Source organism: Macaca thibetana, chromosome 1 (genome assembly GCF_024542745.1).
Source record: "Macaca thibetana thibetana isolate TM-01 chromosome 1, ASM2454274v1, whole genome shotgun sequence".
Classification (NCBI taxonomy): Eukaryota; Metazoa; Chordata; class Mammalia; order Primates; family Cercopithecidae; genus Macaca; species Macaca thibetana.
The window spans coordinates 128,482,610-128,495,971 of NC_065578.1; the positions used below are offsets into that span (position 1 = coordinate 128,482,610).

Consider the following 13,362-nt stretch of genomic DNA (forward strand, 5'->3'; position numbering starts at 1 on the left):
GTTGAAAGGCCTTGAATGAGTTGATTCTGTAGGCTAAAGATTTCTTTTTTTGAGACCGAGTTTCGCTCCGTCACCCAGGCTGGAGTGCAATGGCGCGATGCGATCTCGGCTAACTGCACTCTCCGCCTCCCGGGTTCAAGCGATTCTCCTGCCTCAGCCTCCCAAGTAGCTGGAATTACAGGCGCCCGTCACCACGCCCAGCTAATTTTTGTTTTGTTTTGTATTTTTAGTAGAGACGGGGTTTGGCTATGTTGGCCAGCCTGGTCTCAAACTCCTGACCTCAGGTGATCCACCCGCCTCGGCCTCCTGAAGTGGTGGGATTACAGGCGTGAGCCATCGCGCCCGGCCGAAGCTAAAGGTTTCTAACCTTTGGGATGTCTTGGAACTTCACTGGGTTTTCAGATCCTCCCACCTCAGCCTCTGAAGTAGCTGGGACTACAAGCACGCGCCACCATACCTGGCTTTATTTTATTTTATTTTATTTTATTTTATTTTATTTTATTTTTAGAGACCGGGGTGGCAGGGGATGCGGAGGTGGGGGGTTACTATGTTGCCTAGGCTGGTCTCAAACTCCTGGGCTCAACGGATCCTACCACCTCGGCCTCCCCAAAGTGCCCTTTTTCCTCTTCTCCCCGAAACACAATGCTGTTGGGATTCAGATTGAAATTACATTGTTTATTATATTTGTCATTTTAAAAAATTTGAGATATACCATAAATTTACCCTTTTTAAAAAGAGTAAATTTAAGTGCACAATTCATTGTTTTTTAGCGTGTCCACAAGATTGTGCGACAGTCACCATTATCTAATTCCAGATTTTTTTTTCCAGATTATTTTTGTCACCCCAAAAAGAAACCCCTCACCTGTTAACAGTCACTTCACGTTTCTCTCGCCCCACAAGACATGGGCTACCACTGATCTACTGTTTCTCTGGATTTACCTATTCTACATATTTTATATAAATGGAATTATACAATGTGTGACCTTTTGTATCTGGCTTCTTTCACTTACAGTGTTTTCAAAGTGTATTCATGTTGTAGCATATGTCAGAACTTCATTTTTTTTTTAATCACTGAATAAACTTCATTCTTTTTTATCACTGAATTTCTTTTCCATTGGATGTATAGACCACAATTACCCATTCATCCATTGATGAACATTTGAGTTGTTTCCACCTCTTGGCTATTGTAAGTAGTGCTGCTGTGAACATTCACAAGTATTTTTTTTTTTTTTTTTTTGAGACGGAGTCTTTTTGTTTTGTTTTTGTTTTTGTTTTTGTTTTTTGAGACGGAGTCTCGCTCTGTCGCCCAGGCTGGAGTGCAGTGGCGCGATCTCGGCTCACTGCAAGCTCCGCCTCCTGGGTTTACGCCATTCTCCTGCCTCAGCCTCCTGAGTAGCTGGGACTACAGGCGCCCGCCACCGCGCCCGGCTAATTTTTTGTATTTTTAGTAGAGACGGGGTTTCACCGTGGTCTCGATCTCCTGACCTTGTGATCCGCCCGCCTCGGCCTCCCAAAGTGCTGGGATTACAGGCGTGAGCCACCGCGCCCGGCCAAAGAGTTCTTTTTTTTTTTTTTTTTTTTTTGTCGCCCGGGCTGGTTTTTTGTATTTTTTTTTAGTGGAGACGGGGGTTTCACCATGTTAGCCAGGATGGTCTCGATCTCCTGACTTCGTGATCCGACCGTCTCGGCCTCCCAAAGTGCTGGGATTACAGGCTTGAGCCACCGCGCCCGGCCCGAGACGGAGTCTTGCTCTGTGCCCCAGGCTGGAGTGCAGTGGCGCGATCTCGGCTCACTGCAAGCTCCGCCTCCCCGGGTTCACGCCATTCTCCTGCCTCAGCCTCCCGAGTAGCTGGGACTACAGGCGCCCGCCACCTCGCCCAGCTAATTTTCTTGTATTTTTAGTAGAGACGGGGTTTCACCGTGTTAGCCAGGATGGTCTCGATCTCCTGACCTCGTAATCCGCCCGTCTCGGCCTCCCAAAGTGCTGGGATTACAGGCTTGAGCCACCGCGCCCGGCCCACAAGTATTTAAGTATCTGTTTTTATTTTTTTTTTTTTTTTTTTTTGAGATGGAGTCGCGCTCTGTCGCCCAGGCTGGAGTGCAGTGGCCTGATCTCGGCTCACTGCAAGCTCCGCCTCCCGGTTTTACGCCATTCTCCTGCCTCAGCCTCCGGAGTAGCTGGGACTACAGACGCCAGCCACCTCGCCCGGCTAGTTTTTTGTATTTTGTAGTAGAGACGGGGTTTCACCGTGTTAGCCAGGATGGTTTCGATCTCCTGACCTCGTGATCCGCCCGTCTCGGCCTCCCAAAGTGCTGGGATTACAGGCTTGAGCCACCGCGCCCGGCCTCTGTTTTTAATTCTTTAGGGTTTATATTGTAGGAGCAGAATTGCTAGGTCACATGGACATCTTGTTTAACTTTTGTGGAACTGCCAAACCAACTGGCTACACTATTTTACATGCCCACCAGCAATGTACCAGGGTTCCTATTACTCCACATCATCCCCAACCCTTGGTATTTTCAACTTTTAAAAAATATTTTTTCGGCCGGGCGCGGTGGCTCAAGCCTGTAATCCCAGCACTTTGGGAGGCCGAGACGGGCGGATCACGAGGTCAGGAGATCGAAACCATCCTGGCTAACACGGTGAAACCCCGTCTCTATTAAGAAATACAAAAAAAAAACTAGCCGGGCGAGGTGGCGGGCGCCTGTAGTCCCAGCTACTCGGGAGGCTGAGGCAGGAGAATGGCGTGAACCCGGGAGGCGGAGCTTGCAGTGAGCTGAGATCCGGCCACTGCACTCCAGCCTGGGTGACAGAGCGAGACTCCGTCTCAAAAAAAAAAAAAAAAAAAAAAAAAAAAATATTTTTTCTTTTTACTTTCCTTAATCTTGCCAGTGTCTTATCTTTTTTTGCCTTTTTAAAGAACCTAGCTTTTAGTTTTATTCATCAATTCCATGTTAACTTTTTTTTTTTTTTTGAGACAAAGTTTCGCTCTTATTGCCCAGGCTGGAGTGCAGTGGTGTGATCTTGTCTCACTGCAACCTCCGCCTCCCGGGTTCAAGTGATTCTCCTGCCTCAGCCTCCTGAGTAGCTGGGATTACAGGCACACACCAGCACACCAGCTAATTATTTGTATTTTTAGTAGATACAGGGTTTCACCATGTTGGCCAGGCTGGTCTTGAACTCCTGACCTCAGATGATTCATCGGCCTTGGCCTCCCAAAGTGCTGGGATTGAGTGCGTGGGCATGAGTCACCACGCCCGGCCTTCCTTTTGGGAAGATTTATATTGTTTTTCCCCGCTTAATTTTGTTTTGAGACAGAGTCTTGCTCTGTCACCCAGGCTGGAGTGCAGTGGCGCCATCTCGGCTCACTGCAAGCTCCGCCTCCTAGGTTCACACCGTTCTCCTGCCTCAGCCTCCCAAGCACAACCACACCCAGCTAATTTTTTGTATTTTTAGTAGAGACGGGGTTTCACCATGTTAGCCAGGATGGTCTTGATCTCCTGACCTCGTGATCTGCCTGCCTCAGACTCCCAAAGTGCTGGGAATATAGGTATGACCCACTGCTCCTTGCCCCCCCTTACTTTCTTAAGTTAAATGTTTAGTTCATTTATTTATAATTTTTTTTTTTTTTTTTTTTTTTGAGGTAGAGTTTCACTCTGGTTGCCCAGGCTTGAGTGCAATGATGCTATCTCAGCTGTCCGCAGCCTTCACCTGTCGGGTTCAAGTGATTCTCCTGCCTCAGTTTCCTGAGTAGTTGGGATTACAGGTGCCGGCCACCATGCCCAGGGTTTCACCATGCTGACCAGGATGGTCTTGTACTTCTGACCTCTAGTGATCCACCTGCCTCAGCCTCCCAAAGTGTTGGGATTCCAGGTGTGAGTCCTGCTCCCAGCCTTATAATTCTCATAAAAGTCTTAATTTCACCAATAACATTTATCTTTTGATGGCCAAGTGAGATGGCTCATGCCTATAATCCCAGCACTTTGGGATTCTGAGGCTGGTAGATCACTTGAGGCCAGGGCATCATAGTGAGACCCCATCTCCACAAAAAATAAAAATTAGCCAGTGTGGTGGCACACCTGTAGTCTCAGCTACTCAGGAGGCTGAGGTGGGAAAATCACTTGAACCAAGAAGTTTGAGGCTACAGTGACACATGATCACACCACTGCACTCCAGCCTGGGTGACAGAGCAACAAAAACATAAAATAATAAAACATTTCTCTATTGATACAACCGAATCTGATTTTCCAAACTCAATTCAATAGCACCTTGTTCTACTGCTAATTGAAAAAGCCTCTCTAAAGTGAGATAGGTTAGGCTGAGGTCATTTTTCCTTTCTGTTGGGTTCATGGTCAAAAAATTGACATATGAATTTCATTTATTCTTGCCTAGTGGTCATTTAGGTATTATTAGGTCATTTACTACCAACTCTAAGGTAGTGACACCTTGGGGAGCCATAAAATCCATAGAGCTAGGCCCCATAATCTCTCTGTCAGTCTCCTCTCCTTGCTACTCCCCCTTTGTTTCAGTGGCACTTTCTAGCTAAGATTCAGTCCCCTTTTCTCCAGATGGTGGTGCTGCATTCCCATACCTGTCTCCAGAGGATCTCCCCCAACTCCATTTAGATCAGCCCAACCTTGAAAAATGCCAAACTGGGTCATGCTCTTTTGGCCTAATATTCTTTCCCACAGCAGTAGGAGTTGTGATGGGAAAAGAAGAAAAGATGGAGGGTGGGCTTTCTCAATGTCTCCCGTATTCACCACATCACCCCTAGGGGTGCTACCTCAAGCATTTATTGAATAATTTTTCCAAACAAGGAGATTTCCTGTGAGGGATTCTGATGTCACCCCTAAAAATAATTTTAGAAATATGTTTCCACCTTCTTACAAGGGGAAATCTATTAAAAAGAATAATGGAGCAGCTATTCAAAAAGAATGAGAGTATATAGCCCCATTTCTAGCCCCTGTGACACCTGGCTATACTTTGTGCCATGTGCTTGGATTGCCATGCAGTTACCCAGTGTTGTTGGTTTTTTTTTTTTTTTTTTTTGAGACGGGGTCTCACTCTGTCACCCAGGCTGGAGTGTCTCAAAACAAAACAAAAAATTGATTTTACTATTTTACAAAATTGGATATTTGCTTTTTTTTTTTTTTTTTTTTTTTTGAGATGGAGTTTTGCTCTTCTTGCCCAGGCTGGAGTGCAATAGTGAGATCTCAATTCACTGCAACCTCCGCCTCCCAGGTTCAAGTGATTCTCATGCCTCAGCCTCCTGAGTAGCTGGGAGTACAGGCATGCGTTACCACGCCTAGTTAATTTTGTATTTTTAGTAGAGACAGGGTTTCTCCACATTGGTCAGGCTGGCCTTGAACTCCCGACCTCAGGTGATCCACTCACCTCAGCCTCCCAAAGTGCTGGGATTACAGGTGTGAGCCACTGCGCTCGGCCAGGTATTTGTATTTTCTTTTTTTTTTTTTTTTTTTTTTTTGAGACGGAGTCATGCTCTGTCGCCCAGGCTGGAGTGCAGTGGCGTGATCTCGCCTCACTGCAAGCTCCGCCTCCCAGGAAGCTCCGCCTCCCAGGTTCACGCCATTCTCCTGCCTCAGCCTCCTGAGTAGCTGGGACTACAGGCGCCCCCGACTACGCCCGGCTGGTTTTTTGTATTTTTTAGTAGAGACGGAGTTTCACCATGTTAGCCAGGATGGTCTCGATCTCCTGACCTCATGATCCGCCCGTCTCGGCCTCCCACAGTGCTGGGATTACAGGCGTGAGCCACCGCGCCCAGCCTATACATGCTTTTAAAAGCCTGCTAGAATTTTGATTAGAACTGTGTTGAGGTTGGGCACCGTGGCTTAAATCCCAGCACTTTGGGAGGCCAAGGCAGAGGTCAGGAGTTCAAGACCAGCCTGGCCAACATGGTGAAACCCTGTCTCCACTAAAAAATACAAAAATTAGCCAGGTATGGTGGCAGGTGCCTGTAATCCCAGCTACTTGGGAGGCTTGAGGCAGGAGCATCGCTTGAACCCGGGAGGCAGAGGTTGCAGTGAGCCGAGATCACCCCACTGCACTCCAGCCTGGGTGACAAGAGTGAAACTCGGTCTCAAAAAAAAAAAAAAAAAAAAAAAAAAAAACTGTGTTGAATCTACAGATCAATTGACATTTCAATAGTATTTTTGATGCTGGGCATGGTGGCTCATGGCTGTAATCCCAGCACTTTGGGAGGCTGAGGTGAGAGGGTTGCTTGAGCCCAGGAGTTCAAGACAATCCTGGGTAACATGGGGACACCCTGTCTCTACTAAAAATACAAAAATTAGTCTGTGTGGTAGCACATTCCTGTGGCTGGGGTAGGAGGATCACCTGAGCCTGGGGAGGTCGAGGCACTGAGCCGAGATTGTGCCACTGCACTCCAGCCTGGGTGACAGAGTGAGACCCCTTCTCAACCAAAAAAAATAAAATAAAATAAAAATAATTTTTTTTTTTTTTTTTGAGACGGAGTCTAGTTCTGTGGCCCAGGCTGGAGTGCAGTGGCGCGATCTCGGCTCACTGCAAGCTCCACCTCCCGGGTTCACGCCATTCTCCTGCCTCAGCCTCCCGAGTAGCTGGGACTACAGGTGCCCACCACCGCTCCCGGCTAATCTTTTGTATCTTTAGTAGAGACGGGGTTTCACTGTGACCTCGATCTCCTGACCTCGTGATCCGCCCGCCTCGGCCTCCCAAAGTGCTGGGATTACAGGCGTGAGCCACCACGCCCGGCTTTTTTTTTTTTTTTTTTTTTTTTGAGACAGAGTCTTGCTCTGTTGCCCAGGCTTGAGTCCAGTGACGCGATCTCGGCTCTATGCAAGTTCCGCCTCCCAGGTTCACGCCATTCTCCTGCCTCAGACTCCCTAGTAGCTGGGACTACAGGCGCCCACCACCATGCTCGGCTAATTTTTTGTCTTTTTAGTAGAGATGGAGTTTCACTGTGTTTGCCAGGATGGTCTCAATCTCCTGACCTCGTGATCCGCCCGCCTTGGCCTCCCAAAGTGCTGGGATTACAGGCGTGAGCCACCGCGCCCGGCCAAAAAAAAATCGTTTTTAAGTCTTCCAACCCAAGAACACAGTATGCCATTTATTTGGGCCTTATTTAATTTCCCTCTGCAATGCTTTGTCATTTCAGTTTACTGGGACTGCACATCTTTGTTATATTTTTCTTTTTTTTTGTAGTGTTCTGCCAGTTTTACTTTGGAAAATAAATGAGATGTATAATTCTTACTGCCTTTGCCATTTCTCTGTAAATCTAAAACTATTCCAAAACATAAAGTTAGAAGGTGGTGGGGGGAGAGAGAGACTGATTTATTTTATTTTATTTTATTTCATTTTATTGAGACGGAGCCTCGCTGTGTCGCCCAGGCTGAAGTGCAGTGGCGCAATCTCGGCTCACTGCAAGCTCTGCCTCCCGGGTTCACGCCATTCTCCTGCCTCAGCCTCCTGAGTAGCTGGGACTACAGGCGTCTGCCCCCGCGCCTGGCTAATTTTTTGTAATTTTTAGTAGAGACGGGGTTTCACCATGGTCTTGATCTCCTGACCTTGTGATCTGCCCGCCTCAGCCTCCCAGAGTGCTGGGATTACAGGCGTGAGCCACCGCGCCCGGCTGAGAGACTGATTTAGAACCTGCCCCTTAGCATTGGAGCTGCCCATACCCCTTACCAATACTGGAGATTTTCCCCCAGTGAACCTTGGCAGACGTATGACAGAATAGAGATGGTGGCTTCTTGGGTTGATGTGAGCTTAGGGATTTGGATTAGGGGTAGGTTTCCTATTCTCACCATTTGTAGTACCCCCAAGGGTTTAGTTTCTGTCCCCTCTACTACAAATGTAAATGCAAAGCTCCCTCCTCTCTGTGCTCTGTAGAGTGATAACTCAGTCCCTTCTGCCTCCTCTCCAATTCCTTTTCGGAGACGCCGTAGCCTGGACTGTGAAGGGCAGGGACAGGGATGTGGGGCTGGAGAGAGATGCCGGCTGAGGGAGGTGTGGCTATTCAGGTGACTGAGGGGACGGTTTGGCCCCTGGAGGTCCTTTTTATGGAAGGCAGACACCATAATGTACCACTACCGGTCCTTGGACTCTGAGATGGAAGATGGCACTGGTGGCTGACTGAGCGCACTGCTTATGAGTTAGTAAAAACAAACAGACAAGAAAATGGCACTGGCAAAGTCTGGCTCTACAGGGTAATATGAAGGTGGGGGACAGCACAAGCATTTTTGCTGAATCTAGTTCCTCCTCATCTCCCAGCAGCTGTGAGTGAAGAATCATCTCGAAAGGTGTTGTCACTGTCCCTCCATCCACGTCCTGGCACTGTGTCCCTCAGGGTTCGTGATGTAGTGGCAAAGACTCCTATTCTAGGAGTCAAGAGACTTTTGTCTCAAACCCTGACTCTACCGTCACCTCCCTGGTGGTCTTGGGCAAATCACTCTCATTCTACATAAAATAAGAAGTTGAACGAGATGGTCTGAAAGATCCCTTCGATCTAAAAAGTTTATTATTTTCTATGAAGAGTGTGACTATATTTTTTGTTTTTGTCTCCCAGCATCAAGCACAGTGCCTGGCACACAGTAAGGGTTCAGGGAATGCTGTGATTAGTGAATGAACGAAATGCTAGACAAATGAAGTTCTTAGACACGGCCAGCTGGTGGCATCACCTGTCTACATAACCACAAGGGGGTGTTGCTAGTCTCAGACCAAGGGAAAGGCTTAGGACTAGAAATGATAAAAAAGTAAAGAAATGATTGGAGGACCAGATGTTTGAAATGAATAGCACAACCCTGGAATTCTGGTCTACTTTCTTTTCTCTAAGTCAATAAAGAAAATAAGTCCAAAGCATTAAGCAGTTTTTGTTGTTGTTTTTTATTTTTTGGGGGGAGACGGAGTCTCACTCTGTCGCCCAGGCTGGAGTACAGTGGCATGATCTCAGCTCACCAAAATTTCCACCTCCCGGTTCAAGTGATTCTCCCGCCTCAGCCTCCTGAGTAGCTGAGATTACAGGCACCCGCCACCACGCCTGGCCAATTTTGTATTTTTAGTAGAGACGGGCTTTCTCTATGTTGGTCAGGCTGGTCTTGAACTCCCAACCTCAGGTGATTCACTCACCTCAGCCTCCCAAAGTGCTGGGATTACAGGCGTGAGCCACCTTGCCCGGCCAAGCAGTTATCTTAACTGCCAGATTAGCAAGGTAATTCTGGGTGGGCAGAGGAGTAGACATGGCCCCGAGAGACAGTGACAACACAGTCACACAAGAGCAGCCACGAGGCCAGGAGGTAGCCTGTGGGGCTCACCTGACCTCAGGCTGGGCAATGCCCTTCTGCCACCCCCTTTATAATCATCCCTGGTTCGAAAGCCCCAATATGTTGGCACCCAGCCTGGATCACTCTCACCTCTGGGTTTCTCCTATGTGTTCACAAAGCCCACTGCTGATTTATTGTTGCAAAGGGCCCCTCTCTTCCCTCCGCACTCCAAGGGAACTGAACATCGAACGTTATCTTAATTAGCTGGCAGAGGACAAGAAGGGGCTGAATATATTGGAACCCTTGAGAAAGCCTTACTCTTTTACCTACCCGCCTCCTGCCTTCTCTTTGTCCCCATCACAGCTCCTTCTGCAGTAGGTAGAGATGTAGGCAATGAAAGGGGAGGGCCCAGTGAAGCATTTTTTTTTCCAGTTATGATTGAGATCACGGGGAGACAGGATGAGGTGTGGTGAGGGCGTATCTCAGGATCCTTAGCTCTGACATGGGGTTTGCAGGAGAAAGTAGGGGGACCGCTGAGCTCTGTCCACAGACTAGAGCAGGAAAGGAGGAAAGGGCGGCGATAGAGGTTAGCAGGAATATTTAATTATCAGGAGCAGGAACAGAACTGAGGGCATGCCCAGGTCCATGCAGGCCCTCACAGGCCCAGTGTTCCCCGTGGGGAGGAAACAGGAAGCTGTGACTTCCTGTCTCTTTTCCCTCCCTGCTGTTAGCCTCAAGGTTACTGCTGCTGAGATGAATTCCAACCTGTTTTAGTTGGCACTGTTCCCTGGGCACGGTAATAGCCTCTCAGTACCCTTCTGCCACAAACACCTCAAACTTCTCCTTTGAAATAATATTCATACAAATTGTTATTTCACACGTATTCTCTCATTTCATCATGCCACTCCTGTGAAGCACTTACCTGAAAATTTTAAGCAAGAAAATAGGTTTATGGGAGTAAAGTAACTCTCCCAGTCACATGGCTAGTGAGTAGCAGGTCTGGGACTCCGTAGCCTCTGCTCTTTCCTCTCTTGGACACCCATGCTGATTCCCTGCCTCTATGCCACCTCCCAGGCCCCTTCCTTTGGGCCTCAAGGGAACACCTTCTGCAGAGGAGGGAGGCCTCTGCACGCTGTTAGGAACAGAGGCAGCTCTAGTTTGGTTCCTGTTATCTCTGGGACAGGGAACCTCCAGCTCTCTCCCTGGGGTGGAGGCTTGGGGCTGCCCTCCATAGTGAGGTAACTCTCCCTTCTCCCCTCCCTCTCTGCCATTTAGAGTCCCTCTTACAGGCAGGCGCATGCGCATATGCCCAGGCTCGGCCTCGCCCTGCCCCACCCACCACCAATCTTGACCAACAGGGAGGTGGTGGGTTGTCCTTTCCACACCCCTCCCTCTGAGGTGTGGGCGTGGGCCAGGGCTCACCAGAGGCCCCAGAGGACTTAGTTCTAGAGCCTTCTGCCTGGAGCCTTCAGTGGCCTCTGCCAGTGTGGCAGATACTTGCAGACCTCTCTTCTCAGCGCCACCAATCTCTGATGCCCTGCGATGCCCACACTCAATACTTCTGCCTCTCCACCCACGTTCTGGGCCAATGCCTCCGGAGGCAGTGTGCTGAGTGCTGATGATGCTCCGATGCCTGTCAAATTCCTAGCCCTGAGGCTCATGGTTGCCCTGGCCTATGGGCTTGTGGGGGCTGTTGGCTTGCTGGGAAATTTGGCGGTGCTGTGGGTACTGAGTAACTGTGCCCGGAGAGCCCCTGGCCCACCTTCAGACACCTTCGTCTTCAACCTGGCTCTGGCGGACCTGGGACTGGCACTCACTCTCCCCTTTTGGGCAGCTGAGTCGGCACTGGACTTTCACTGGCCCTTCGGAGGTGCCCTCTGCAAGATGGTTCTGACGGCCACTGTCCTCAACGTCTATGCCAGCATCTTCCTCATCACAGCGCTGAGCGTTGCTCGCTACTGGGTGGTGGCCATGGCTGCGGGGCCAGGCACCCACCTCTCACTCTTCTGGGCCCGAATAGCCACTCTAGCAGTGTGGGCGGCGGCTGCCCTGGTGACGGTGCCCACAGCTGTCTTCGGGGTGGAGGGTGAGGTGTGTGGTGTGCGCCTTTGCCTACTGCGTTTCCCCAGCAGGTACTGGCTGGGGGCCTACCAGCTGCAGAGGGTGGTGCTGGCTTTCATGGTGCCCTTGGGCGTCATCACCACCAGCTACCTGCTGCTGCTGGCCTTCCTGCAGCAGCGGCAACGGCGGCAGCAGGACAGCAGGGTCGTGGCCCGCTCTGTCCGCATCCTGGTGGCTTCCTTCTTCCTCTGCTGGTTTCCCAACCATGTGGTCACTCTCTGGGGTGTCCTGGTGAAGTTTGACCTAGTGCCCTGGAACAGTACTTTCTATACTATCCAGACGTATGTCTTCCCTGTCACTACTTGCTTGGCACACAGCAATAGCTGCCTCAACCCTGTGCTGTACTGTCTCCTGAGGCGGGAGCCCCGGCAGGCTCTGGCAGACACCTTCAGGGATCTGCGGTCGAGGCTGTGGCCCCAGGGCGGAGGCTGGGTGCAACAGGTGGCCCTAAAGCAGGTAGGCAGGCGGTGGGTCGCGAGCAACCCCCCGGAGAGCCGCCCTTCTACCCTGCTCACCAACCTGGACAGAGGGACACCCGGGTAAAGGGCGCAAGCTGAACACGCTCCTCTTTCTGAGATCCACCAAGTGTAGGATCGTCGAGTCCTGGGGAGAAGCTGCCCTCTCTGCCAGGCTGCAGCGCCCGCAGGGAAAAGTCTGATCTTTGATCCCCAACTCTGGGTGTGGTGAATGGGGGAGGCGGGGGCCCAGATCAGAGCTGGGTGTGACAAAGCTTTAAGTCTTTATTTGGAGATGGGAAAGAAGAGGATCTGAGAATAAACCTCTGGATTATCCACAAATTGTCTTGACCTTTTATCCCAGTTCCACCTCCAGTGCAGTATGGAACAAAAGGATTTGTTGCTCCATTTCTGCCTTCTGCAAAAATATCTAGAAACACTTCCCTAAGGCTTCTAGGCTAATGAATCAGAGGTCAGTGCCCCTGTCCCTCTGTACCCACTCCCCACCTCAAAACAGGGTATCCCTTGTCTTTCTCCAGGATCAAGGCCAAAAATGTCTGCGTCCCCTGTCCCCACTTTACCATCTCAGTGGTGACCACAGAAACTTGCTGCCCACAGAGACCTCAGCTGCAAAAGCTGTAGTTCCCCTGAAGGGATGCCAGGTGTGGGGTACTGCTGGAATTCCCAGCACCTGCCAGGGCCTGGGTGTAAAACCCTGGTGCTGCCAGAGTGCCTGTGTGTCTCCCCTTGTATCAGGATTTGAAAGAAGTGAAGATAATGACAAATCAAAGATGTAGGGGGCGCGGGGTGAAGGGAGGTGAGAGATTAAAAAGGGGAGGGGGCTGGGAGAACAGGCTGCAGGTAGAACCAGAAAAGCGGAGACCTCAGAAAGTGGTGCTACTCTTCCTCCCTGCCCCAAATGCAAAGCCCAGAGTATCAATTTGAGTATCAGAGCACCTGGATTCACACCTTTACCTCCAGCACATTACTTTACCTTTTTGTACCTTACTGTTCTCAACTGTAAAATGGGCTACTGAAGATTTAACAGTGAAATACACTGTTAGCTATTATTTATTTATTTATTTATTTATTTAATTTTATTGAGACAGAGTCTCGCTCTGTCGCCCAGGCTGAAGTGCAGTGGCGTGATCTCAGCTCACAGCAACCTCCGCTTCCCGGATTCAAGCGATTCTCCTGCCTCAGCCTCCCAAGTAGCTGGGACTACAGGCTCCCACTACCACACCCGGCCGATTTTTTTGTATTTTTAATAGAGACAGGATTTCACCATATTGGCCAAGCTGGTCTGGAACTCCTGACCTCTAGTGATCCACCCGCCTCGGCCTCCCAAAGTGCTGAGATTACAGGCTTGAGCTACCACACCCGGTCGAGCTATTATTCTTACACCCTGTGTAAAATGGAGACAGAGAGAAAGGAGGAAATAAGCGCACAGCTGGGAGATGGGGATGGGGAACCATGTCTCATCTGGAATGGTTGTATATGCTCTGAAGTGGGGTATAATGAAAGTCTC

The 13,362-nt window shown here is 49.7% G+C and overlaps 2 protein-coding genes across 2 annotated transcripts in view; both read left to right on the plus strand.

The window, feature by feature from the left end:
* The window catches only part of LAMTOR2 (late endosomal/lysosomal adaptor, MAPK and MTOR activator 2), a 334,290-nt gene that overhangs the window by 190,433 nt on the left and 130,495 nt on the right, over positions 1–13,362 (plus strand). The window lies entirely within an intron of this gene.
* Positions 10,729–12,176, plus strand: RXFP4 (relaxin family peptide/INSL5 receptor 4). The gene has a single exon (XM_050754967.1). The coding sequence runs from the start codon at positions 10,801–10,803 to the stop codon at positions 11,920–11,922; it is 1,122 nt and encodes a 373-aa protein (XP_050610924.1). The 5' UTR covers positions 10,729–10,800; the 3' UTR covers positions 11,923–12,176.